This window comes from Arvicola amphibius, chromosome 9 (assembly GCF_903992535.2).
Source record: "Arvicola amphibius chromosome 9, mArvAmp1.2, whole genome shotgun sequence".
NCBI lineage: Eukaryota > Metazoa > Chordata > Mammalia > Rodentia > Cricetidae > Arvicola > Arvicola amphibius.
The window spans coordinates 123,087,058-123,113,005 of record NC_052055.2 but is presented as its reverse complement, the minus strand read 5'-3'; the positions used below and the strand labels follow the sequence as shown (position 1 = coordinate 123,113,005).

At 54.5% G+C, this 25,948-nt stretch overlaps 5 protein-coding genes and 1 pseudogene across 8 annotated transcripts; 3 read left to right on the top strand and 3 right to left on the bottom strand.

The window, feature by feature from the left end:
• Nucleotides 1-859: 859 nt before the first annotated feature.
• Vps52 (VPS52 subunit of GARP complex) lies at nucleotides 860-9,586 on the bottom strand. Of its 2 annotated transcripts, XM_038343224.2 has the most exons (20): nucleotides 9,272-9,586; nucleotides 8,441-8,525; nucleotides 7,742-7,794; nucleotides 7,542-7,617; nucleotides 7,288-7,355; nucleotides 6,884-7,059; nucleotides 6,253-6,403; nucleotides 5,454-5,554; nucleotides 5,230-5,362; nucleotides 5,076-5,133; nucleotides 4,618-4,751; nucleotides 4,117-4,272; nucleotides 3,586-3,704; nucleotides 3,223-3,346; nucleotides 2,974-3,069; nucleotides 2,781-2,888; nucleotides 2,563-2,628; nucleotides 1,886-1,997; nucleotides 1,555-1,673; nucleotides 860-1,422 (listed from the first exon to the last, which is right to left on the bottom strand). In XM_038343224.2, the coding sequence occupies exons 1-20, from the start codon at nucleotides 9,359-9,361 to the stop codon at nucleotides 1,276-1,278; spliced, it is 2,172 nt and encodes a 723-aa protein (XP_038199152.1). In that variant the 5' UTR covers nucleotides 9,362-9,586; the 3' UTR covers nucleotides 860-1,275. The 2 variants fall into 2 exon arrangements, with proteins under 2 accessions (XP_038199152.1, XP_038199153.1); XM_038343225.2 differs by lacking the exons at nucleotides 7,742-7,794; nucleotides 8,441-8,525; nucleotides 9,272-9,586 and having other exon boundaries at nucleotides 7,288-7,359; nucleotides 7,542-7,589.
• Nucleotides 5,845-5,944, bottom strand: LOC119824087 (annotated as a pseudogene).
• Nucleotides 9,587-9,779: 193 nt separating the features above from the next.
• On the top strand, nucleotides 9,780-13,182 carry Rps18 (ribosomal protein S18). The gene is made up of 4 exons (XM_038343235.1): nucleotides 9,780-9,836; nucleotides 10,271-10,369; nucleotides 12,698-12,886; nucleotides 12,971-13,182. The coding sequence occupies exons 1-4, from the start codon at nucleotides 9,834-9,836 to the stop codon at nucleotides 13,136-13,138; spliced, it is 459 nt and encodes a 152-aa protein (XP_038199163.1). The 5' UTR covers nucleotides 9,780-9,833; the 3' UTR covers nucleotides 13,139-13,182.
• Nucleotides 13,183-13,562: 380 nt separating this feature from the next.
• On the top strand, nucleotides 13,563-15,396 carry B3galt4 (beta-1,3-galactosyltransferase 4). Its single transcript, XM_038343234.2, has 2 exons — nucleotides 13,563-13,728; nucleotides 14,091-15,396. The coding sequence occupies exons 1-2, from the start codon at nucleotides 13,718-13,720 to the stop codon at nucleotides 15,223-15,225; spliced, it is 1,146 nt and encodes a 381-aa protein (XP_038199162.1). The 5' UTR covers nucleotides 13,563-13,717; the 3' UTR covers nucleotides 15,226-15,396.
• Nucleotides 15,397-15,634: 238 nt separating this feature from the next.
• Wdr46 (WD repeat domain 46) lies at nucleotides 15,635-23,277 on the bottom strand. Its single transcript, XM_038343226.1, has 15 exons — nucleotides 22,993-23,277; nucleotides 22,704-22,904; nucleotides 22,528-22,608; nucleotides 22,304-22,416; nucleotides 22,095-22,182; nucleotides 21,953-22,014; nucleotides 20,404-20,508; nucleotides 20,147-20,297; nucleotides 19,869-20,004; nucleotides 18,827-18,926; nucleotides 16,630-16,943; nucleotides 16,448-16,542; nucleotides 16,271-16,366; nucleotides 16,054-16,167; nucleotides 15,635-15,959 (listed from the first exon to the last, which is right to left on the bottom strand). Exons 1-15 carry the CDS (start codon nucleotides 23,140-23,142, stop codon nucleotides 15,852-15,854), a joined length of 1,914 nt encoding a protein of 637 aa, XP_038199154.1. The 5' UTR covers nucleotides 23,143-23,277; the 3' UTR covers nucleotides 15,635-15,851.
• On the top strand, nucleotides 22,759-25,089 carry Pfdn6 (prefoldin subunit 6). 3 transcript variants are annotated; one of them, XM_038343238.2, is made up of 5 exons: nucleotides 22,759-23,215; nucleotides 23,630-23,768; nucleotides 24,084-24,154; nucleotides 24,233-24,357; nucleotides 24,881-25,089. In XM_038343238.2, the coding sequence occupies exons 2-5, from the start codon at nucleotides 23,705-23,707 to the stop codon at nucleotides 25,002-25,004; spliced, it is 384 nt and encodes a 127-aa protein (XP_038199166.1). In that variant the 5' UTR covers nucleotides 22,759-23,215; nucleotides 23,630-23,704; the 3' UTR covers nucleotides 25,005-25,089. The 3 variants fall into 3 exon arrangements, with proteins under 3 accessions (XP_038199166.1, XP_038199164.1, XP_038199165.1); XM_038343236.2 differs by having other exon boundaries at nucleotides 22,759-23,290; XM_038343237.2 differs by lacking the exon at nucleotides 22,759-23,215 and adding an exon at nucleotides 23,438-23,501.
• The last annotated feature ends 859 nt before the right edge of the window (nucleotides 25,090-25,948 follow it).

Below are 25,948 nucleotides of genomic sequence, written 5' to 3'. Positions count from 1 at the left end.
CTGGGATTACAGGTCTAAAACCACACGGGTCTTGTTTAAGACTTGGTCAGGAGCTGGATGGTGGTGTACATCATTAATCCCAGCAATTGGGATGCAGATGCAGGCCAGCTCTGAGTTCAAGCCCAGCCTGGTGTACAGAGTGAGTTCCAGGACAGCCAGGGCTGCACAGAGAAACCCCGTCTCTAACCCCCACAAAGGACTTGTCAAGTGCCTTTCCTCAGTCGCCACCAGTGGTTCTCAACCTGTGGGTCACAACCCCTTTGGGGGTTAAAGTACCCTTCATAGGAGTTGCTTAAAATCATCAGAAAACACAGATATTTACATTATTTTTCATAACTAGCAAAATTACGGTATGGAGTGGCAATGAAAATAATTTTATGGGGTCACCACAATTTGAGGAACTGCATTAAAGGTCGCAGCATTAGGAAGGTGGGAACCACTGCTGTGGTCTTCACTGGGCACATAAGCAGGGCAGCAGGGGGGTCTGGGTCAAATGTAAATGACAAGATGTGTGTTTTGGAGACAGGTCCATCCCTGCCCCCATGTCTGGGTGCAGGGGCTGCAGACCCCCCAACCCTCAGAGGAGCTGTGACATCCACCTAGAGACTGAGACAGACAATCCCAGATTTTCCCATGGTAGCCCTCAAAACAGTGCCCAAAGCTGTCCATGTTCCCGGGCCTTGTGGCATGTGCCACCATCCTGGAGAGATACAAAGCAGTCCCCTTTAAGCAACCCAGCCACCCCTGGTTTGAAGCAGGGACAGGTCATAGGTCACCACCCTGCCAGGCTGGGACCCAGATTGGTCTACAGTAAGGAAATGCTGGAGAGCTCGAAGGCCCAGGACAAAGGAGAGGAAGCTGTCAGCACATTAGTCCTTATTATTGCCTATAGACAGACAGACAGACAACAGACAGAGACTGAGCCCAAGCCAGGAGGTGATGAGTTAGTGTTCAAGAGGAGACCGCAGGTCCACCAAGTTACAGGAGACAGAGCAGCCTCCACAGCTCTGTCCTAAGAGCTGAGCCGCAATCACAGAAGCAGTGGAAGCTTCCACAGGTGCGACCCATCAGGGCGGAGGTGACAGGGATGGGGAAATGGTAAAGGTCCAGGAAGTCCAGGAAGAAGCGGCTTGGGCACACTCTGTTGACGCAGGGTCCTCAATGGAGGCTGGGGGAGGAGTGTGGAAGCCTCAGAGACAACAGGAGGGAGAAAGGGGACCCAGGTGACATTGTGTGACTGCAGAGCCCGTGGGAGCCGTCAGCCCGGGGACCAAGTCAGAAGTTGGGCTTGTGTTTCTTGAGCTCCACCATGAGGTGATGAATATTGATAAGCTCGGCCCTAGCTGGCAGAGCCCGGAGCTGCGGCTGTGCCAACACCCGGTGGAAGCGGTGGTAGAGCTGGATCAGCTGGGTCAGTGCCCCCTGCACAGAGGACAGTCAGGGGTCAGAGCTTCACGGGAATCTCAGACACAGCTGGTCGGTGACTTCCCAGAGAAAACAGCAAGGAAACCATCAAGCATGGGACACGGGAAAGGGCAGGGAGTGGCAGGGTACCTGGATGATGCTGGTTCCATTTCGAAAGTTGGTGAAACTCCGCATGACGTCCTGACTCAGAGACTCCACCGACGCCTTCCAGGAACCACCAAAGCCACGGATCAGCTGAGTGACTCGGGCTGACATGGGAAAAGGGAGTGTCAGAGAGCGCCAGGCTTGGAGATCGTCTACCCCAGCAAGGCCAGCCCAGGGCACAGCCATGATCACTGACAAGCCTGGTTTTCCTGGTCCTCCTGCATTCAAGTCTTCCCCGCTGTCCTACCCCGGGCCCTGCCCCTTCTCACTGTCCTTTTTAACTCCCCTCCCCGGTCCCATGACAACAGCCTTGTACCTTCTTCCCCTCGAAGGCGCTCAGCCTGTCCACGCTCAATCAAAGCCTCAGCCTCCTTCACAAACGCCACCAGACCCCCGAAGGGAGGAGATAGCAACTCCTCAATGAATTCCTAGAGAGATGCACAAGCCAAAAACAGAGTCAGGAGTCAGGGAACAAAGGACCCCATGTTGGACTGGAATGACTAGGATGTAACACTCCACAGAGCAGCTGCCCCTGTGGGCCTTCCAGGTGGTGATCTCACAAGGGGAAGAGGAAGTCCCCAAGGAAAACCAAGAGCCAATGAGCTGGCTCAGGGGGAACAGTGCTGGCCACTGGTCCCCAGAACACAAAGTGGAAGAAGCAAGAAAAGAGCCCAGTCCTGGGGTTGTCTTCCGACATCCATGTGTTTCATGACATGTGACTGTCTCTCTCTGTCTCTCTCTCTCTCTCTCACACACACACACACACTAATAATCCCCTATAAAGCAGAACTGTTTGTTTTGGCATGCGCGCGCACACGCGTGCACACACACACACACACACACACACACACACAGAGTTTTATTTTGCTTTTAAGCTATTACATCACTAAAATTAAATGACAGACTAGCAACAAGGCAGCGAGCTGCAATAATGACTGCACACTGAGGTCAGCCCAGCAGCACCCAGGTCTCCCTGCCACACCCAGGCCCCACCTGTGTCCGAGCATTGAGCAGCTGCTGGAAACTCTCCACCTCTTTGCTGTCGTCAGCAGCCCGCTCCTAAGGAGACACCCTGAGTGAGGAACTTGGGGACACCCTTCATGCCAGCACCTCCCGCCACTCCACACTGCAGACACAGTCAGAATCCAGGGCACAGCACTGAGCTGGTGGAGCTGACAAGCCATGGGGACCCCGTGGAGGAGCGGCCTCACCATCAGCACACCCAGCATCATGTCGTAGTTGTTGATCAGAAACACAAGCTGCTCCTTCCTAGAGGAGAACTCTGCAGCCACTCGGAGAACAAAATTCTCCACCTCCACCTGCAAAAGCCCAACAGAAGCAGCAAGTGAGAAAGCCAGACCACAGGGCCCTCCCCATGCTGGGAAGTCTGTGTGCCAGCCCCACCTGTAGCTGTCCCAGCAGCTGCAAGGTACGTTCATTGGGGATGGTCTGGTTGATGCTGACCAGTGCAGAGGAGAACTCAGCATAGCGGCGTGTGATCTAGGACCAAGGAGGGAAAACTCCCATCAGCCTGCCTGGCAGACACAACCTCCCAGCTGCTCCTGCAGCTCCTGCCCCCAGTCCCTCGTCCTGCATTGGCCAAACTACTAAGTGTGACCACAGGACTCCCTTGTTACCCTCACCCGCCCTCACATAGTGGGGCCGAGTGTCCAGCCCCCCAAGGCGCTGGGGGTCGGTGCTGCGGACGCTCTGGACATTCATCTCCAGGATCAACTCAAACCGAGGCCACAGCAAGGCAAGCACCTGCTCCCAGTACCTGCAAGCTTAATCAGAATCAAAGGTCAGCTGGCTAGGAATGCTGGCAGGCCATGGGAGCACAGCACCCTTCAGGGGAATGGTGACTGGTGTGCAGGGGTGCGTGTGTGTATGCTTCCTCTAAGCACACAGGGAATAAAGGTGTAGGATATCAGGTGAGGGACAGCCAGGGTCAGGATGGAGTTATCTGTGTAAGATAAAGCCCTAATGTCTTAGGAACCAGAACCCAAGCGCAGCGACCTGTCCAGAGCAGGAACGTCCCTCTTGGCTGCAATGTTGCGGAATCGGAGAACAATGTGGATGCAGAGAAAAACAGCAATGGCGTCGTAGCAGTCGGCCAGGTAGGACTCCAGGTGTTTCTGTGGTGCAGCAACAGGCAGACAATCGGATGTCAGTTTGTTGTTCAGGAGGCTACGAGCAAATAGTCACACATTTCTAGGGGGCAAGGCGCTGGCTAGGGAGACACCTCCATTCCTGTTTACAGATACCCCAAGTCTCCTTACTTACTCACTGGCCTCAACTATAAAAGTTCCTCACAGCAGAAGCCAGGGCTGAGGATTTAAAGTTGTCCCTCTCTACTCAGGAAAAACACAGAGGAAGTAGCAGGTTCCCCGAGTTCTAAGGGCTTCCTATGGAGCCATGTTGTGAGATAAAGCTTAGACTTTTTAGAACAGGACACTCCTGCTTTCAATACTGTCACTTGTGACCCCACTGGATGTGGAGGAGCCAGCCCTGAGAACGGAGGGTAAAACACAGAATCCAGGGGCTCACCAGGGTCATGGCGAGTGTGCGGCCCATGACAGCGTGGAATAGGTCATGTGCAGCTGGGCCAGATACAACAAAAAATTCACAGATGAAAAGATATTCACGGCAAGAATTGTCGAGGAGGGCGTAGTGTTGGCTGCGGAAGAGAGCTTCAAACGGATACTGAGAGACAGAGAGAAGGTGGGATCCAACACTGACCCCACAGATATGGGGCCTCAGCATATCTCAGGAAAGATTCTCACACACACCTGACCTCCATGAAGGGAGGAGCGCCCTGAACAGACACTGATGAGGACACAGGACACAAGGAAAGCCTCCCCACAGCTGCTGATGCCCCACAACCACTTCAGCTGCTGCCTCACGACTGATACCGCCATGGCCAGTTTCCCTCTGTGTGACTCTAGGTCCATGGCTCCTAGTCCCCCAATTATAGCAGGCCAGGGCCCCAAAGTCTACTCTGACACCTTAGGGGATTGATCCCGGTCAGGGAAGGCAGTTTCTTCATACCCTCTGCTCTCCACGCTGAGCAGTATGGGGCACCAGGATGGGGGCCTCAAGTTCAGTGGGGGAGATGACAGAACCTCGGGTGCCCAGGGTGAAGATGGTGTTCCTGCTTCGGAGGGATGGCTTCGAGAAGAATCGTGAATAGCATCAGAGTCAGGGAAATCACTGAGACTGACCCGAGATTCCCGGGAAGTTAAATATGACCTGGACCCCCTTCCAGAACCAGGACCTTGCTTCACTTGACACCTTAATGGGCATCAGGGAGTCTACGGATCCTCGGGGCCAATGTGAAGAACTTCAGGATGATGTGTGCCTCTGGGAGGGGAAGCTCTCGCTCTCACATCCTCAAAGGCTCCGCCCCACAGAGAGGGTAAAAAGCAGAACCCTGGGGGCTGAACCCAGGCACCCCACAGTGAGCCTGACTTGGTGCGAGTGTGACAGGAGCCCCCGATCCAGGATATCTTTCTTTGCTGTGTCTTCCACACCCATTAGATCGTCTTTCTCAGCAACCTCCTCGTACTAGAGAAAACGACAGAGAGCTCAACCATGGCCCCCAGCACCAGCAGGTGGGGAGCTCTGCCCCTCCTCCAAGTCACCTCTCCCTGCCCGGCTCACCTGCACTTTCATGAGGCGCCCCAGGTAGGAGCGGAAGTAAGACAGGTAGATCTTGCTCAGCGTCTCCACGTACTCATCCCTGATCTCCTTGGCTGTTGCTCGCTCGTTGCCCAACAGGAACTGGTAGAAGAACCTGGAAGGACCAGAGCGCGTCAGACCCTGACATTCACGGTGGGCTGCTGAAAAGCTCACGGTCCGCCCTGTGCCCATCCCGGGGTGGCAACCTGTACTTCAGCAGGGCTGTCTGGGGTATCTGATAGTTGGTCATCGGCTTGCGGAAGGAATAAATCTTCTGGAGGATGAACTCGCGGATCTTTGTCACTGCCTAGATGTGGGGGACAAAGAGGCCATGAAGCTGTGGGCTTTTCCTGTGTGGGAGGAAGTGAGGTGACAGAGGCGAGGGTAAAGGGAAGGCAGAGAATACTCTGGTTGTGTTTTCGTTTGTGTTTTGTTTGCTGAGTCAGGGTCTGTGCAGCCCTAGCTGGCCAGGAACTCACTATGTAGACCAGGCTGGCCTGGAACTCACCTGCCTCTGCATCCCAACTGCTAGGGCTAAAATCACCTACCACTGGGCCCGGCCTTATTTTTTCAGGCTGTTTGTTTCTTTTTCTTTTTTTAAATATGGAATGTTTTACAAATTTTCATGTGTTCTCTTACACGGAGGCCATGCTAATCTTCTGTGTATTGTTCTAATTTTAGTTTCTACATTGATAGCTTTTTGAGACAGGGTCTCGTGTATCTCAGGCTGGCCCCAAACTCCCTGTGTAGCAGAGAATGACCCTGAAACTTCTGATCTTTCTTCTGCCACCTCCTGAGAGCAAGGACAGCAGACAAGTGCCACCAGGTCAATGTCTGCAGAGCTGGGGTGGAACCCAGGGCTTCGTGCACGCCAAGCAAGCACGCTACCAACTGAGCCACACTCCAGCTTCTTCATATTTTCGGGGAAACCAGAGGGCCAGTGAGCACCATACTGAGGGAAACAGTATGGGTTCTTGGGAAGTGACTCTAGCGTCCACTCCCTACCTTGACCCGCAGCCGGTCTAGCACGCCTCTGACGTCTGCGCAGGCAGCCGTGCCTCTCGCCTCCTGCTCTCTGACCGCAGCTGCCTTGGCGTCCAGCTCCTGCAGCTGCTCCAGGAACCCGGGCTCTGTCACTGGAGCTTCCAGAATTGCTCTGAGGAGCAGGGAGGACGGGGGTCAAGAGAAGGGACACTCAACAGTGCTGAAACAGACCACCCAACACCCTCACATCTCGCGTCATTTCTGCCTTCCTCCCGTCTCATCCCTTCGTTACACATACGAAGGTCTCAACTCCTGAGCCCGTCTCCCCACAGCTCCTCACCACACACCTGACCTTGGCTTGCGCCCAACCCACGTGCTATCCTCTGGTGGCTAAAGCAGGGTCTGGAGTTATTAAGCCAGCCATTAATTTCTAATTTTTTTTAACAAGATCCCACTCTGTAGCCCAGGCTGGTGACTTGTAGCAAACCTACTGACTAGACTTCCCAAGCCCGTGATTACAGGCATGAACTAGCACTCCTGGTCTCTAGATGGTACCTGACAACTTCAGCCTAGACCTGCATTGTAAACTGGATAGGTAACCCAGCCCAACCACCTGCTCTGGACATCATGACCCTACAAACCAGCAACTCACGTGACCAGAGCAGAGGGCACCACTAGCCCATCTACAAGTTCCCCAAGTTTTCCCCGCACTGCTTGTCGGTTACGAAGTCGGATGTTCATGGCTCCTGACTGCTCCTGCAGGGTCCGGATCTCGGAGCTGATGGAGCTGAGGTCACTCTGGAAAGCTCCCAGCATCTGCTCCATGCGCTACGGGGAGGGCAGGAAACACTGTGGGCATGTCACAGGGTTGACGGGGACAAGCATGCCACCCAAGTGTCTGAGTGAACACCCCAGTATCCAACAGCCCAGGAGGTTAGCAGATCTTCATTTGCCCAGGGAACAAAAAGTACTGCCAAAACAAAACAACAACAAAACCAGGAGCAGAGGGCATGACGGGGTCAAAGTTGTCAGGGGCCACAAGCGAGGGCTACGAACCTCCAGGACAGCGTCGCAGGCTGTGATCTGATTGTGCAGAGACGCGATGTTTTCACTCTCTTGGATATCTGACCCCCAAGTCAAGGGCTTCTCACCGAACACAGAGCTCTGAGGACCAGCAGTACCTCCCCCCAAAGTCTCACCAAAATGACAGAAACCTTAGAGAGAGATGCCATCCCTGTTGGGACTACCTGCATCACACCTCCCCAGACCCCATGCAGATAACTCCATCTTTCCCCTCTGCTGGGGGATACAGTCCCGGATCGATTTTTGCTCAATCTGCTGCAGCTCCAGCTCCACCTGCTTCGAATAGTGTCGCAGATCCACACCCTGGGGGAAATGACAAGAGGTCGGGATGAAGCCACCGTGAAAGGACACCAGAACAGACTCAGTGCCGGGCTGGAGGGGACTGAGGAGGGAGGGTGGGACAGACCGGCATAGTGGAGAGCCTCACCGTCTTGAGAGCTTCCTTCACTAACTCATCCTCCAGATTTGCCTGGATGTGAACTGGAAACAGACATTTTCCATCAGGGTCCAGCTCCACGCCTCCCTCTGCCCACCCTGGGCACCTGCATACCAGCCTCCCCTTTCCTTCTGGCCAGGTCTCTCCAGTGATAAGGACAGCAGCTTTGACTCTGCTGCTTCAGTTCCTCAGTCTCGCCAACCACGGACCAAAAATATTAAATGGCAATTTCAAAGCATGATTTAGAAGCTTTAAAGTGTGCGGCATTCTGAGAAGTTGAAGGCCCCCTCACCCGCCTTGAACTTGCATTGTCTTTGCTGGACGCATCTACGGTGTGTGTGGTGCCAGCCTGTCAATCACTCACTAGCTGTCTTCTGATCAGATTGGCTGTCTGCACATGTCTATGCTCAAACAAACCTTGTTTTCACTAATAAGAGTCGGAAGAGCAAAAATGGGAACGCAGCAATTTTATCTAGTGTATCACTGTAACAGTTCTACTATTACTGTCCATTTCTTACCGAGCCTAAATTAGAAGTTAAACCCCAATTCATTGATTAAACTTTATACTGCATTTAAAAAAATATGCAGGGGTTAGGATGGGGGGGGGGGTCATCTACTGCAGGTCGCATAACAAATTCCTAAAGGATAAAGGGGGCTGGCTACGCTTCCCCTACCCACGCCACCACTCACCATCCACTTCATCCAGGATGAATTCATCAGAGGTGATATCCAGCTCCCCAAGCTGCAGGGGCTCTTGGAGTCCAGAAGCACCCCCCTGAAGAGGGGCAGATTAGTGAATGTGGGATACAGAAAGGCGGGAAACAAAATACAACGGGATATTCCTAATCCTGAAAGTGAGGTTGGGGCGCTTTCTCAGGGGAGTCAACAGTTAGTGGGTCAAAGAATCTTTCTCACACACTCAAATCTACTTTTCAAGGCTAACGAGTAGAAAATATGTCAAAAAAAAAAAAAAACAGGGCAATTCGCTGGAGGTGTTCAAATGAGAAAAGCTAGGATTAGCCGGACTTGCCTTTGAATTTAGGACCGCTGTTACCTCAGGTGTCGTACCATCGCACCCTAGGAGTTCCAGATGCTAAAATTGTGAGCTTACATGCTTGTTTACCTGTGTGTAGGGTGCACCCTCACACAGACTCATCCGGCTAAATCCTAACGACGACCTATAAGGTAGGTCCGAATAACGCCTCCCCTTTACAGGTGTGGGAAGCGAGGCCTCGGAAAACACAGCTTACAAGTGGTGGGGCTGGGAGTGGGACCAAGGCAATCAGGCTCCAGAGCCCACGTTCTTAATCTTTTACACTACTTTCTTTTTTCTACTAAGAATTTTTTTTTTTCTAGCGTGAATAGGAAGCTGACACTGTGTCCGTGGGACTTGAGTTCCTGCCACTCTGGTCCCTACGAAGGCTCGGTCACCATCACCGGGAGCAGGAGGAGACCGTTGTCTGAGCTCAGCCTCCACCTTCCTCAGGACACTCCCGAGGACACACTGCCCCGTGCTCTCACCAGCGGGCCCTCCTCCTCCTCCATATCTGAGGCCCCGGCCCGCAACACCAGCTCGCGGGCAGCAGCTGCCATGGTCGCCGCCGCGGCCATTCCCCCGCAGCCTCACTTCCGTCAGCTGTCAGGCTCGGAGTCCGTTTCCAGAAGCAAAACCACAAGTCCCAGAACGTCTTCTCTGGCGCAAAAAAAAAGTTCCGTGATATTTGAGCTAACGTTATTAACTCCAGTCTCCCCTGTGAGACTCAGATCACTTCGGCCAAGTGCGAAAGCGAAGGAAGGCGATCGCCTCAAACAAACACAATCCTGCTCCGGAACCTTCGCTGCGCGCACGTCCGGAACAGTACCCTTACGACGGTAAAGACGACCGGACCGGAAGTTATGATCCCCAATCCAAACTCTCAAAATTCGACTCCTTGCTAAGGGAGGGGCGGGGAGAGAAGCCGTTTCCGGAAGCGCGCCTGCCAGGTAGCCCCGCCTCTTCCTCCGGGACGGTATATAAGAACGATGCGTCACTTCCGCTCCCTCTTCCACGGGAGGCCTACACGCCGCCGATTGTGCCGCCGCCATGGTAAGAGCGGACTCCGCGCCGGCATCGGGCGACATCTGAGCCGGGGCAGGGAGTGTTTTCCCGTCGGGGGTCTGAGGAGGCCCTGGGCTGCCTGCCTGCATCTCCCCCCGAGACGATGGCGCGCGACCGCGGGAGGGGGCGGCCGAGGACGTGGAGTTCCGGGGAGGAAGGGGCATGCCCTGCACGCACCAAAGTTGCAGGAGCCTGGCCGGGTGGGTCCTCCCGCCTCCCCTGCCCGGAGCGCATTTGGCCGCGGCCAACGTTCCCCCCTCGTGTCCGGGGTTGCATCTTCCCGCGCCTGAGCGTCTGCGGTGAGCGCTGAGCTGTGGGAGAGCTGGCAGAAGAGGGCTCCGTGCTCGCCAATGGACCCCCGCCTCAGCCGCCTTTTCGGCTTGGTAGCCACCAGTGTCTGATTATCCCCCGTGTCCTTGCAGTCTCTCGTGATCCCTGAGAAGTTCCAGCACATCCTGCGAGTACTCAACACCAACATCGATGGGCGGCGGAAAATAGCCTTTGCCATCACTGCCATTAAGGTAACAGCAGTGTTAGCGGGCAGGGAATGCAGAAGAGAGGAGACCCGGGTCCTGCAGCTTACCTCGCCTAACGAATAGTAAAGCTGGAGGGTGGTCGAGGTCAGACCGTAACATTTAACCGGGGACGTGGGGCGTGAGTGTCGTCCTGCCCCGCGTTGGGAGAGCCGTCCTGGAGTGTTCTCTGTGGCACGCTGTAGCGGTTACGCTTGGGTCGGATTTCTGTGAGTTAACTCCATGGATCTGGGGTGTCGTGCGGGGCGGCCTACAACACAATGGCAGGAATGGAAGGTAGCTTTGTTCTAGTTGGAATAGCCAAAGCAGAGGGTGAGTGGAAGTTTGAATAATTCTCTATGCGGAGCTGAGAGCCTTCTAGGTAGGGACATTATTCGTTTTTACCAGAGTTAGTAATTTTGTAACTAAAAACATCTTGCCAGTCAGTCTGTACCCCTTGAGGGCAAGGGCTGGACTGTCTATTGCCATCCCCAGTTTCCTGTATGCGGTGGCTTCTTGTTAGAGGATGGGTGGTCCTGAGGGATGTGAGGAAACAGTGAGGTGGCTGGTGGGCAAAGTGAACGCAGTGTCTGGGGGTTGTTGAAAGGCCTGGGGTGATGCTAGTGCTGTGGGACCTGCCGATTCATACTTGAGCGTCTTGCTGATTGTAGAAGAGGTAATGGCAGTGTCTGGAGATTCTGTGTAATGAGGGTTCCTAAGAAGTAAAGTTGGAGATTAGGGGAGGAGGATTAGGAATTTGAGGAATGATTATAGGGGGTGGTCTTCCAGATCAGAGGTGTGGTTAAGGTATAGTTGAATTAACCAGGTAAAGGTGAGAGATGGGAGTCTTTGCCATGACTTGTTTTCTGAATTTTTTTTTCCTGTGACAGGGTTTAACTTGTTCTGTAGATTAGGCTGGCCTTGAACTCAGAGATCCACCTGCCCTCTACTTCCCAAGTACTAGGGTTAGGGCCTGAACCACCACCGCTCAGCGGTTTTCGGAATTGTTTTTTTGTTTTGTTTTGAGACAGGGTTTCTCTGTGTAACAGCCCTGGCTGTACTGGCTCTTGTAGACAAAGCTGGCCTCGAACTCAAGAGAGATCCATGGACCTCCCTCTGCCTTCTGCGTGCTGGTATTAAAGGCGTGTGCCACCACCGCCCAGCTGGTTTTATGGATTCTTTAAGGCTTGTGTTTTGCTTCTTTGTTAAGGTGGTGAATTGGTGTTTGACCATCTGGAAGCATGTAGGAAGAGGTTGGGCAGACCTGGGAAGTACTTCCTGTCCTTGCTTGTAGGGTCTTCTAGTACTGTCAGATAGTACTGTAGATAGCAAGGGTCAATTCTTAAGTGTTTACAAAACTCAGAAGGACTGGGCATGGTGCCCCACACTGTGAAATAGGGTTTCACCCTAGCTTAGGCCTGCACCACCGAGCTGGCATCACACATGCACCTTCAGTGCTTGCAGCCTTGAGTGCAGGACAGGGTCTCACAAGAACAGTCAGTCGCAACTAACACAGTGGAGACTGCGGAGGGTGTGCACTTGTTCTGTCTGCATGGCTGACAGCACATATGTGCTGGGCCTGGGAAAGCAACCAGAAATCTTACACTGAGCTGCCTCTCCAGCCCCTAAAACAACAGTTTTTTCCCATTAAATTCTAGGGGGGCAGAGTCAAACACACTTTGGTGCTCAGAACTCTACTTTCCTGCCTTGCAGCTTTAACAGGCATTTGTGTGTGGCCTCTACTTAATCTAGTCAAGTTTAGGAGGGGCATGTATGTGGTCACCCTTTGAGTGTATGTGGGTAAATATGTGATATGTAGGCACACTGCAGCCAATGTTCTGTTTGGGGGTGGCCTCACTGTCAGCTCAATTATAAACTTTATGGGTCTTGACTCTGCCATTCTGGACTTCCTGTGGGGTGTCATCTGGACGCTTTTTGCGTTCCCTAGGCTGCACACCTTCCCAATCCTTGGTCAGCACAAAAGATCCTGAATTTGTTCCCTTGTTGAGAAAAGGGGCCTCTTATTCTTCACCGGGTAAAATCTAAATGCCTGAAACCGCAGGCTGGGCGTCGTGGCATCAAATTTGAGTTACTGGCCCAGTGTGGCCTAAATGACACCTGGAAGAGTGATCTGAGAAATGACAGAAGGGATTCCCTGCAGGTTCTATTATTACAGGATTGGTGAATTAAGAAGACAGGTCACTCAGGCTGGCCCAGTTAACAGTCCTGGTCCTCCTGAGTTCAGAGACTAAAGGTGTGTGTGCAGTCTGCGCTTTCTGGGTAAATAGGTTATAAGAAAAAGGGTAAGCCAAACCTCGTTCCCAAACTTTCCCCCAGGGTGTGGGGAGGAGATACGCTCATGTGGTGTTGAGGAAAGCAGACATTGACCTCACCAAGAGGGCTGGAGAGCTCACGGAGGACGAGGTGGAGCGTGTGATCACCATCATGCAGAATCCCCGGCAGTACAAGATCCCAGACTGGTTCTTGAACAGACAGAAGGACGTGAAAGACGGGAAGTACAGCCAGGTGTGTGGGGGTGCCGCTTCCGGGGTGTTGGGAACTGGTGTGGGGAGTCCAGGGTAAAGCTGGCCTCCCTGTCTCTGAATCCAGGTTCTGGCCAACGGCCTGGACAACAAGCTGCGCGAGGACCTGGAGCGACTGAAGAAGATCCGGGCCCACAGGGGGCTGCGCCACTTCTGGGGCCTTCGTGTCCGAGGCCAGCACACCAAGACCACTGGCCGCCGGGGCCGCACTGTGGGTGTATCCAAGAAGAAATGAGTCCCTGGGCCTTCGCTGTTAATAAATAGTTTATATGCCTGTGACCTCGTTCTCTGCGTCTTCTGTGGCTGGGTGGCGGTGGGGGAGGATTCTGCCTTGGCTCTGAACTGGCTGGAGAGGGTCCCTGCTGTGACAGCTTTGGTGTGGTTGAGTTAAAACATCTATCTCCCTTACACACAGGCTCCTGTGTCTGAGCTGAGGCCTATAACCCGGCTCTGATTACTAACTGCAGAACAGTGCAGTCCTATCCCTTGCTTTCTGTTTGGTATAAGGTTGCAGGAACAATTATTTGGTCTTCATGGAGACTGCCAGTCCCCACCCTTTGGTACAATCATGTCTGGGCGGGAACAGAGGTGTTGCCACCGGTGTTGGTAACCTCAAGGGGGAGCTTGAGTAAGGTTTAGCTGGATCTGTTAGTACGGAAGAGCACAGAGCTGTTGAGAAGTGGGCAGAGGTATTGCCGCCGGCTTGGGCAACCCTCAGGAAGCGCTTGAGCAGGCTTTAGATCTCTTAGTACAAAGTACGTGTAGTCAGAGTGCAGAAGACGGCAGAACTGTTGAGTGGCTACATCGTGGCCGGATGCTGCTCCGGTGAGTTAAAAGGCGTTGGCAACTCGAGGTCCTAAATACGGGAACTAGGTGACCTGGTTCCCTACATGCTTTACCGCAGGAATGAATACGGGAAGGACTGGGCCAAGCGCGATGCACGCTGCTTGCCGACTTCCGGCCTTGAGTGGCATGATGGGAAGGCAGTGGGGGAGGGGCGCAATGGAGGAGCCGAGCTTGGCGTGTGGGCTAGGAGAAGATTGTGGTTCCCAGGGCCGCTGCGGTGGGCTTGGGGCTGCACCTCGCAATGCGCCAGGCCCGCCGCACACAGACCTTCGTGTTTCTGCTGCAGCGGCTGGTTAGGGCCGCTTTCCCGCCTCCCGGCGCTCTAACCGTTCTGCCCATAGGTCTCCGCGGCTCACCATGCCGGTCAGCCTCTTCCGGCGCCTCCTCCTGGCGATCCTGCTGCTGGTGATCCTCTGGACCCTCTTTGGACCCTCCGGCTTCGGGGAGGAGCTGCTGAGCCTGTCTCTGGCGTCCCTGCTGCCAGCCCCAGCCTCACCCGGGCCGCCCCTCGCCCTGCCCCGCCTCTTGATTTCCAACCCCCAGGCCTGCGGTGGCCCCGGACCCCCTCCCTTCCTGCTCATCCTGGTGTGTACGGCCCCGGAGCACCTGAACCAGAGGAACGCCATTCGAAGGTCTTGGGGCGCCATCCGCGAGGTCCGGGGGTTCAGAGTGCAGACGCTCTTCCTCCTGGGAGAGCCTACAGGACAGCACCTCGCCGCCGACCTGACCTCGGAGTCGGCAGCGCAAAAGGACATCTTGCAGGCCTCCTTCCAGGATTCCTACCGCAACCTCACTCTCAAGACCCTCAGCGGGCTGAACTGGGTGAATAAATACTGTCCTATGGCCCGCTACATCCTCAAGACAGACGACGACGTGTATGTCAACGTCCATGAACTGGTGTCAGAGCTGATCCAGAGAGGGGGTCTTTCAGAGCGGTGGCAGAAGGGCAAGGAGCCACAGGAAGAGACCACAGCTGCCCATGAAGAGCGCAAAGGCCAGGCGGTACCACTTCTGTATCTAGGCCGAGTGCACTGGAGGGTACGCCCCACTCGGACCCCAGGGAACCGGCACCACGTGTCAGAAGAACTGTGGCCTGAAACCTGGGGTCCTTTCCCACCTTATGCCTCGGGCACAGGGTACGTACTGTCCGCCTCTGCTGTGCAGCTCATTCTGAAGGTGGCCAGCCGGACACCCCTTCTACCTCTAGAGGATGTCTTTGTGGGAGTCAGTGCAAGGCGAGGGGGCCTTGCCCCCACACACTGTGTCAAGTTAGCTGGCGCCACTCACTACCCCCTGGACAAGTGCTGTTATGGGAAATTTCTGCTAACATCCCACCAGGTGGATCCCTGGAAAATGCAGGAAGCCTGGAAGCTGGTGAGCGGACGGGATGGGAAAAGGACTGAACCCTTTTGCTCCTGGCTCCAGGGATTCCTGGGGGTCTTGAGGTGCCGGTTCATAGCCTGGCTCAACAGCTGAGGAAGGCAGCTCCCTCCCTGCGGTGACCCATCTCCTCACAGCAGACTCTGAAGCCACTACCAGGTCTGTCCTGAGAGCTCCAGAGACGGCAGGGAGGGATAAAACACAGGAGGGGTGCCAGGGAGACTGTCACCAGCTGGGACAGGAGCCCAATAAACGTCTCTACCCCAAGTGCAGGTCTTTACCTGTCTTCACCAGGACCTCAGCACACCTGCTGTGCCACACGGAAGTCCATCTAGGACGGCCACTCGGGGCTAAGGCTAGGGCTGAGGCAGCGGTAGGTGTGGGGTAGGAGAGACAGGGCAATGAGCTGAGTCTAGAACAGCCCCACACGGGGAAAACATCTAACACCCACCCACCCAAGGAGCTAGCTAAGTAAGTGCTAAGACAAGACACAAGGCACACGGGATGAACTCCCTATAGATTTTTTTATTATTTACATTTTGTGTATGTGTGTGTGTACGTATACTGTATGCCGCCCTGAATGTGCACTGGTCCACATGTCCACAGAAAGTTAACTTGTGTGAATGGCTCTCTTCTGCCGTGTGTCTTCAGGCTTGGCAGCAAGTGTCTGCGCACCGAGCCGTCTGGCCCCTGTGCTTATCTTGGGGAATGCTGTCTCTGGCTCATCGCACAAATCTATCCAGTGCAGACGGGCGGGCTCCAGTGGGCTTGGCTGTCTTCTGCTTCTGTCGCTGCTGCTGCTGCTCCTTGAGGCTCTGCCGGACTTTGTCCTGGCGACAAGGAAGTGGGGAGCACCAGGCAAAGTGAGCTGGGGCTGGCTGATGAGGGGCAGGCTGACACCTGACCACACCCACGCTTACGTACCCTGTGTTCCTGGTCCATGACCTTCTTCTTCCTCTTCACCAGGCTGGCTGTGGAGCTTCGGCCCTTCTGCTTTGCCTTGGGTTGGAAGGCGGCCTTGGCATCAGGGTCATAGCCCTGACAAGGGACAGGGATGAAGTCAAGGGCAGCCCAGGAGCTGCACTTCAGAATGGGGTGGGGCACAGAGACAAGGAGGGCTGAACACTGGACAGCTTCATACCAGTCTCTCTATCCGCTCCTTCTTCTGCTGCTCCAGAGTAACCACATCGACCTCTGCCAGGGCTCGGGGGTCCAGACAGATGAGCTCTGCAGGTACCTGGAAGAGTCACAGGGCATGGGTAGGAGCCCCAGGGAGGTAACACGCGGGGGGGGGGGGGGGGCGCTAGCAGGAGCTCACCTTTTCCAGCAGCGCCTTCACCTCCCATTCCTGGCGCTGCTTACGGCTTCTGTACGGGTTATTCTCCAAACCATCGAAGTTGGGCTCAGCAGACCCTGAGGGGGAGCATCACCAGTCCTGCCACTCTGGATTGCCTGGGCCCAGCAGCCCTCCCCAGCTGTCCTGCTCTCTGGCCCACTTACCGGGGACCAGCATGCTGGTCATGCCTCCACTGTGTCCCACCCCCAACACGTCCTCAAAGGGGCAGAACTGGAGCCCATGCACATGGCCTGAGAGTCGGTGGGTGAGGTAGGGCTGTTCCAGGGAGGGGGGGCTGGCCTTGCCCGGCCCTGCCCATATGTTGACCACATCACCCATGCCTGCAACTAACAGTCCCCGCTGGGAGAAGGCCAGATGTCCTGCTCCCTGGGGCAGGGTCCGGGCACTCAGGGGCTGGAATGTCCCTCGCAAGTCAAAGATTTTCAGCTGATGGTCCAGGCCGGAAGTGGCCATGTACCTGTGAAAAATGAAGCAGTTAATCTCCAGTGGTGTTGACAGAACCTGTGGTGAAATCCCGAGTGTCCACTCTGGTTGTGAAAGAAAAGACAGTGAGTTCTCCCCACACCAAACACCGCCTGCATCTAACACGACTCACCCCGCTGTCTCCATTCATTACTTGGTATTTGTTCATTTCGAGATGGTCTCACTATGTAGAACCAGAGCTAAGCAGACAGGATAGGGTGTCTGTGACTACACTGCTGACCAGGCTGAAGCCCTGGGCAGGAGAGATGCAGGCCCAGCAGGATAAGCTACAGCTCAGGTCTAGTAGGCATTAAAGGCACAAAGCTTCAGCCGGGCTTCCTTACTCTCCAGAGCCAAGCTGGCACAGATAGAGATCGGGCAGAACCAAATCACTTGTATCACTTGTTCACAAAAACAATGGCAACAGCCAGAGCAATCCCAGCATCTTGAAAACTTTTGCACATTGGTAATTGGTAACTTCAGACTTTCCCTGTCCGACCTTGTTGGGGTAAAAAAAAAAAAAAAAAAAAAGGCCGGGCAGTGGTGGTGGCAGACAGCTTTCATAGTCCCATAGTCCCAGCACTGAGTTCAAGGCCAGTCTGAAACCCTGTTCATAAACTCCCCGACACACCCACACACCCACACACAGCTGCAGTAACAGAAATTTCATGAACAAAGCCCTTGGGGTAAGAGGGAATGAAAATTTCTCTTAAGACCGCTCAGGGACACGCCACGGAAACACAGCATCATGCCTGCAGGAGAGGGCAGAGAGCAGCAGGCAGGTCATGAGTACAAGAAAGATCAAGAGAGGTGATGGAAGGTGGGTGGTAGTGGTGCACACCTTTAATCTCGGCACTTGGGAGGCAGAGACAGGCAGATCTTTTTGAGTTCAAGGCCAGCCTGGTCTACAAAGAGTTCCAGGATAGGCAGGACTGTTAGACAGAGAAACCCTGTCTTGAAAAACCAACAACCAAAAAAGGAGCCGGAGAGATGGCTCAGTGCTTAAAAGCACTGATTATTCTTCCAGAGGACCCAGCACCCACATGGCAGCCAACAACTGTCTGTAACTCCAAAATCTGACACCCTGACACAGATATACATGCAGGCAAAACAATAAAGCATATAAAATATAAATAATTAAAAAATGTGCACTACCAGGCCCTGCTCAGGCAAGCAATGCTTTTGATTCCTGAAGAACTTGGGAACTGTGGCATACATCCATAATCCACTCAGAAGGCTGAGGCAAGAGGCTTTGCTTCATGTTCTAGGCCACCGTAAATTATGGAGCAGAGAGCTCCCCATCCTCAGGCACACACTGTGTGGGAATAACAGCTTGCTAAGCCTTCCTTTAGCTATTATTAGTCATTAAAACAAGGTCAGGTGCAGTCGGGCAGTGCTAGCAACTACAACACACCGTGGCATCCTCATCAAAGATGTCAGTTCAGAGGTTTGCTGTCTGAGGGAATACCAACAACATTTCCCGACTGTTCTGACTTGATTTTCTTCTTAATCCTCTCATCCTTCAGACACTCACAGGACACCTCTGGTGGGGCAAGGCTCTGGGCTGCCTGGGGACATTAGCATGGGTCCCTGAATCTACTCTCCTGTAGCTAGAGAGGAGTTCAATTCAGGTTGGAGAAACTTTTGTAAAACATCAAGTAATAGAGCAACCAAAGGTCTTCAGTGACACAACACTAGCAGGCCTGGGAGGGAAGCGTTCCCGTAAACTAGGCCATCTGTCTGCACAGAACGGCAAGGACACACACACCATGCAAGCTGGACGCAGCCTGTGCTCCTAAGGGAACTCAGGATGGAACTGCCTTCCATCTCTTTCTGCCTAATCATGCCCAACACCCCACCCCCAAACAAGTGACTTACGTGCCTGTAGAATCCACTGCCACAGCCCGCACCGCACCACGGTGACACAGAATCTTTGCCAGTGGCTCCTTCATAGCTGGACTCCACAAAGACACAGTACCTGGAGGTAAGAGGAGAATCCGGGTTACCAAAGCGAACCAGCCAGGGCTCTTGCTGTTAGCGGAGGGCCAGAAAAGCACAAGAGAAGCGCGTCAGCCAGGCCAGCACACACGCGCAAAGGGAGGCAGGCCGGCTGCTGGAAACACAGTTTGAGACAGGCACTTGTAGAATATTTGTACACTGTGTGAAGGTGTATCGCTGTGATTGGTCTAATAAAAAGCTGAATGGCAAATAGCTAGGCAGGAGGTATAGGCAGAGAACTCTAGGAAGAAGGCAGAGACTCAACCAGGCACAGAGAAGCAGCATGGGCAGCACGGCAGTACGGAGAGACGAGGGAACGAGAGACGAGGGAACAAGCCTGGCAGTAGGTTCGGGTGGGGCCTATGACAGAACATACATCAATCTAAACGGGCTAAGATATAAGAGACAGTGCGACAAGCCTAAGCCAAGGCTGAGCACTCATAATTAATAAGTCTCCACATTGTTATTTGGGAGATGGCTGACAAGACAGAAAAAGACTCCTTATAGGACCAGACTGATGTGGGACTCCCCTCTGTATGCTGTGAATACCACTGGTTAGTAAAGAAATATCTTTGAGCCTATAGCAGAGCAGGGAGTGCAGAGCTAGGCAGGGAAAACTAAACTGAATGCTGGGAGAAAGAAGGGCAGAGTCAAGGAGAAGCCATGGAGCTACCAGAGTCAGACATGCTGAAACTTTGCAGGTAAGCCACAGCCATGTGGCAATATACAGATTAATAGAAATGGGTTAAATTAAGATGAAAGAGTTAGCAATAAGAAGTTAGTGCTAATGGGCCAAGCAGTGATTTAATTAATACAGTTTTCTGTGTGGTTATTTTGGTTCTGGGCAGCCGGGACAAACAAGCAGCCTCCTCCAACACCAGACCCTGTCTCAAAAAGAAAAAAAGAAAAGCCAGGAACTGACCGTTACTGTGTCCCAGGTGGATCACAGCATTGTAGGGGTTCTGCGCCATGACACTGAGCCGGCCGGCCCGAGCATTGAGAGCTGTCACAATCTTCCCCACTGACACGTCCAGGTAGGTTAGAAAGCCCGTCTCTGACTGAGAGGGAGAAAGAATAGATGTCCAGCTGTCCAGTGTCCCTCTGCTGGTCCTAAAGGAGAAAGCTCCTCCCAAGGGCTGCCACAGGCCCTCTGCTCCTCCCAAGGGCTGCCAAGGCCCTCTCTACTCCACAGCCACTCACAGCGGTGGCCAGGAGGAAGTGGAAGGGGAGGAATTCAAGCCGAGTTACTCGGTCGCAACGACGGATGCAATGGAGCTCAATGCCCTGGTTGTCGTAGATGTAAAGCCAGCGGTTCTGAGCCACAGCGAGCAAAGTCTCAGAATGAAGGAAGCTGGGTAGAAAGGGGAAGGAGTTCCATGGAGCCTGGACCACAGGGCATCACCCAGTTGGGAACGGCCGACCCACTCCCATCGACTGCCAGCAGAGGGAGCACTGACTGGATGTCCCGCACCGCTTCCATGACGTTGATCTCACACATGAGCTTCTTTGTCACCCAGTCCAGGGCAGCCACATGACCCCGACGACCTCCTAATGCCAGGTGTCTGTGGAGGTGAAGCAGTGTTGACTCAGGGGGCGCCCTGACCTGACGGGAATCATTCGGTCAGCCCCGCCCCAGCCCCTCCACAGACGGAGGAAGCAATGCAGTAACCAGACGCGCACGGCATAACTGAGGCGGGCACAGCTCCTGCAGCTGAGGAAACGCAGCCACACGAGGTCACGAGTCACAAGAGGGGTCAGGGGGATGACTCAGTCAGGAAAGCTTGCCACGAAAGCACACAACCTGAGCCTAGATCCCGGCCACACGTGTAATCCCAGCGCCGGGGAGGCCACGGCAGACAGATCCTGCTGGACACAGTCCAGGCGGCCAACAAGCTCCAGGTTCAGTGAGGAACCTGCTCAGCAATAAGGTGGAGACGGTGAGCACCTGCCGCTCCCGTGGAGAACACTGGGTTCGGTTCCCAGCACCCACACATCAATTCACAACCAAACCATCTGTAACCCCAATTCCTAGGGATTTGATGCCCTCTTCTGACGTCATGATACTGGGCACACGTGATGTTTGCACATGCAAGCTAAACACTCATGTGTAAAGTAGTAAAAATTTAGAAACGCTAAGAAACAGAGTGGAGGTCCGGCAAGAAGGCTCAGCGGCTGGAAGCACTTGCGGTGCAAGCCTGGTGACCTGAGTTTTAACTCCAGACCCACACACAGGCAGACAGAAAACTCCAGCACGTCACGGCCATGCACAGACACACTCATACACGATAAAATAAACAGGAGATAAACCGGAAAGCAACACAAGAAGACGCCACATTGACCTCTGAAAATCACACACATACACGCCCATGTGCAGGTACACCATCAAGTGAACACACACACACAAATACAAAGTCACTGGAAGCTGAGCGGCTGAGAGTGGGTGTGGCTCAACAGTCAAGTGTGTGCATTGCAGGCACACACAAGGGCATGGGTTCCAAATCCAGAACCATTAAAAAGAGCTCAACTCCCAGCTCACGCTGTGATGATCCCCCTACCGTGATAGACAGCATCCCCCAGAGCTATAGGCCAAAATCAACCCTTCCCTAAAAAGGGGGACAAGGGAGGTATAGGAGAGGCAGTGCAGAGAGACAGAGCAAAGCTGGGACTGCACACACGTAGCAATCTGGGTGTCCTGGACATGCCTATAACCCCAGCCCCAAAGGAAAGGAAGACAGGATGACCACAGGGAACCTGACGGCTTCCTGGTTAAGAAAACACAAGCCCTGCCAGGCAGTGGTGATGCACACCTTTAATCCTAGCACCTGCAGAGGCAGACGGGTCTCTGTGAGTTCAAGGCCAGCCTGGTCTACAGAGCAGATCCAGGACAGGCTCCAAAGCTACAGAGAAAGCCTGTTCTCTTCTGGCATCCGTGTGCACATATGCATACAAACTAGTCACTAGGTCCTCCTTCAGAAAAAGGGACAAGCCACTGGAACTCAACCTTACCTCCCTGTTCGAGAGTAGTTCAGTCTGTAAGGTCCAAACTGCCTCAGGTTCAGGTCGAAGTGCTGCGAGAGGGTGGGAAACAAAATTAATGAATGAAGGCAGCCAGGTGGTCTCCTGGGCCGCTCTTCCACCTCAGGCTCACCTTGGCAGCGCTTGCGATGTCCACGGCCTCCACGATGTCTGTCTGCAGTATCTTGGCTGTGTCTTCGCCATCTTCTCCTTCCAGGAACCTGAAAGGCAGTTAGGACGACGGGGATGCTCTCTAGCATGAAGCTGGCATCCAAACACGAAAATGCAAAATCAAAGTCCCAGAAAGACAGGGTAGGAGAGCGCGGGTCCCGGACCACTCACCCAGGTTCCTCAGCAAGCAGCAGCTCGGCCCGGGCAGCTCTGACGCTTGCCTCCTCCTCCTGCGCTTCAGCCGTCTCAAGTTTGGTGCGGGTTTTTGGCTTCGAACGAGGGAGCTAGGGTATTGTCAACAGTGTTGAAAGAGCCGCTCAACACCCGCGGGGCCCCAGCAAGGCACCAGCCGAGCCGCCCTGCAATCCCGCCCCACAGTCCCAGCCCGTCCTCACCTTCTTGGACTTGTCAATGCGACGGAACTTCCGGGACACCTCCGCGGGCGCGGGCGCGGGTCCTGGGAACGGGTCCTGGGCCTGTCAAGAGCAAGGAAAGCAAGGAGCAGGTTCGTATCGACCGGGTTCCTCTCACCCGCACTGCTTCCGCCCCGCCCCGTCGGCCCCAGGCTCACCCCAGACAGGGTCCGCCGCGGCTTCTTCCGGTCCGAGGAGTTCTTGGGGGCCTGGGGCTTCCGGCCGAAGCGAGACTTCGGGGCGCCGCGCAAGCCCTTGGACCTCGGGGGTCGCGGCTCCCGAGCCCTGGTCTTCTTCCGAGGCGGCTCCGCGGGGGCGGCGGCCGGGGTGGCCTCCTCCTCCCAGTACCGCCGCTGTTTCTAGGAGCAGAGGAGGAGCGCTCTCACTCGCAGCCCGACCCGGAGCCCGAGCCCCACGGCGCCCGCCGCGTCCCACCCAAGGCGCTACCTTCCTCTTGGTCTGAGGGTTGTCCTTCTTGGGTGGGACACCCCTGCCCGGCTTGGGGGCTGTCTCCATCTCGGTGAGCGACGCGAAACAACGACCCACGTGCGGAACTCCTCTCTGCAGTCCCACAGCTAAGAAACTTCCGGCCTTCATCCAATCATCGCCGTACGGGATCTGAAGCCTCTGGCACCATCTTGTGTGAGGGCAAACCTCCGCGAGCCTCTAGGTAGGGTCGCCCGAGGAGCAGATTCTGACCAAATGATGACTAACAGGCAAGTCCGGGTCCAGAATCCTGGTAACGGTGAGTTCTTTTTAGCCAGATTAACTTCTCTCTCTTCTTCTCTATCTTAAAATCTCTCGGGTCTAGCCCTTTCGGTTCGAAGAACGCGTGTCACACAGGTCAGAACTACATATCCCGGCATGTGACAGAATGCGGCTTCCGGCGCCGTTTTTCTCCCGACATGCCTTGTTTACTTCCGGGTTTATTAAGACTGTGGGTCTAACGTGAAGAGGTTAGGGTTTGGCTTGGAGGATTCGGGGTCTGCTTTCTCTCTCCAGTTCCTAGGGAGTGGCTGCTCTGAATGAGAGAAGGCTGCGGTGCCTCAGAGAGCTGCCAACAGAAAGTGCTGTCCCTCCGCAGGGCCAGAAAGCGGAGCCCAGGTACCTTCCGTCGTTTGAGAGCCAGCGACCCCCGCCCTAGGCTTTCATCTTCACCATGGCTGAGCTGATCCAAAAGAAGCTGCAGGGAGAAGTGGAGAAATACCAACAGCTGCAGAAGGGTAAGAGCAGAACTGGCGTGGTCTGGCCCCTTTCCGCTCTCAGCTCATGCACCCAGCAGTGGGAGGAAGCCTCGTGCCCCTCGCCTTGGCATCCTTGCCCGCTCTCAGCTCATGCACCCAGCAGTGGGAGGAAGCCTCGTGCCCCTCGCCTTGGCATCCTTGCCCGCTCTCAGCTCATGCACCCAGCAGTGGGAGGAAGCCTCGTGCCCCTCGCCTTGGCATCCTTGCTTTGTCCTCGCCTCCAGCCTCTCCGGGATTGTGCGGGTCTTAGCCCATTCGCTGTTTTTAATCATGCGTTTTCTCTCACCACCTCAGACTTGAGTAAATCCATGTCAGGGAGGCAGAAGCTTGAGGCCCAGCTAACAGAAAATAATATCGTGAAGGAGGTGAGGATCTGGGACGCTGGGGCCAGGAGGAGCTCTGCTGAGCACGGTTATCCCATAACCCTCTCATCCCCTCTTCAGGAACTGGCCTTGCTGGATGGATCCAACGTCGTCTTTAAGCTGCTGGGACCCGTGCTTGTCAAACAGGAGCTAGGGGAGGCTCGGGCCACGGTGGGAAAGAGGCTAGACTATATCACAGCGGAAATGTAAGTGCCTCGCCGCCCTGCGCTGGCATTTCAGCGCGCAGAAGTGTTGAGCCCGGGCTGGGTAGTTCTCTACAGCCACCACGCTTATCCATTTCCCAAGCCCTCCTTTCCTTTACTCCTCCCTGAGACAGGGTCTTGCCATAGAGTATTGGCTGGCCTGGAACTCACTGCTTAGACCAAGCTGTCCTCAGTCACAAATATGACTGCCTCTGCCTTCCGAGGGACCAGCTTAGAGACGCCAGCACTTCAGCCTTTCTTTTTGTGTTACGATTAGGGGGGGTCATGTGTGCCATGGCAACTCATGTATAGTCAGAGGACAGCTTGTGGGTTCTGGAGATTGGACTGAGGTGTCAGCCTCGGAGGACACCAGCCCAGCCTTTCCACTGGTTCATCTCATCAGCCCTTTCTTCCCTTAGCGCCTCCCCCAGCCCCCATCCCACAAACCCCACCAGTCAGCCTTCACCACTCAGCAACGGCCCCACTAATTTCTCCTTTCTGCCTGTCCCTTTTTCCCCCTTCTCAGTAAGCGCTATGAATCGCAGCTTCGGGACCTTGAGCGGCAGTCAGAGCAACAGAGGGAAACCCTTGCTCAGCTGCAGCAGGAGTTCCAGCGAGCCCAGGCAGCAAAGGCTCCTGGGAAGGCCTGACCCCCATGGAAGGGGGAGGGGAAGGAGGGGTGAGGCAGCTCCAGGGTCCCCACTAGAATAGCCAATAAAATGTAAACAAAAGCAAGTCAGTCTACAGGCCTCTGAGATAGAGTTCTTGCCGCTGGAATCTCTGGCAGTTCTGGTGTCTCATTTTCCTGGTGCTGAGAACTAAACGCAGGGTCTTGCCTGTGCACCTTCAGTTTGGAGTCTGAAATGTCTCAAGCGGTATCTTGCTTGTTTGTGCAGCCCGATACCTTCCCTTCCCTAAGACACGGGGTCTAACCTGAAGATGCAGTGCAGCGTGTTGTTGAGAACGTCACCTTAGCTATGGAACTCTGAGTTCTCAGCCTGAGAGCCGGGGATAGGATGTGGCCGCTCACTGTGAGCACCTGGCCCCAGACAGCCCTAGAGCATTGGCGTCTTCAGCTGTCCTCCTACCATTGCTTTGAATCTAACTTTGGTTGTTTTTTGTTCTGAGATAAGGATTCTCTGTATAACCCTAGCTATCCTGGAACTCTGTAGACCAGGCTGGCTTCAAAATCACAGAGACCCACCTGCCTCTGCCTCCCGAGTGCTGGGATTAAAGGCGTGCACCACCAGCGCCTGACTGAATGTAACTTAACTAATCTGAAATTCTCCCAAATTTATGTGTCACATCCACAAAGTTGTTCTTTAACTTCTTTGTCCTAAATTATCTCTTACAACTCTGCCTTGAGGGACATCCGCAGTAACCGCTGTCCCTCAGGAGTCCCTTGTCTCTTAGGATCTGTGGCAAGGGAAAGCCTAGCCTATGAAGGGGCCAGGAGTGAGGGAATCACTGGGTTAACTGTCATCAGGACCTTGCTCTCAGGTTCCAGGATGGACCAGAGCCTTGTGTATCCTGCCAAACCCGTGAACACTGAGCCATGCTGGGGACCTCTGGGAGTAGCGCCACTGGCCCTTCC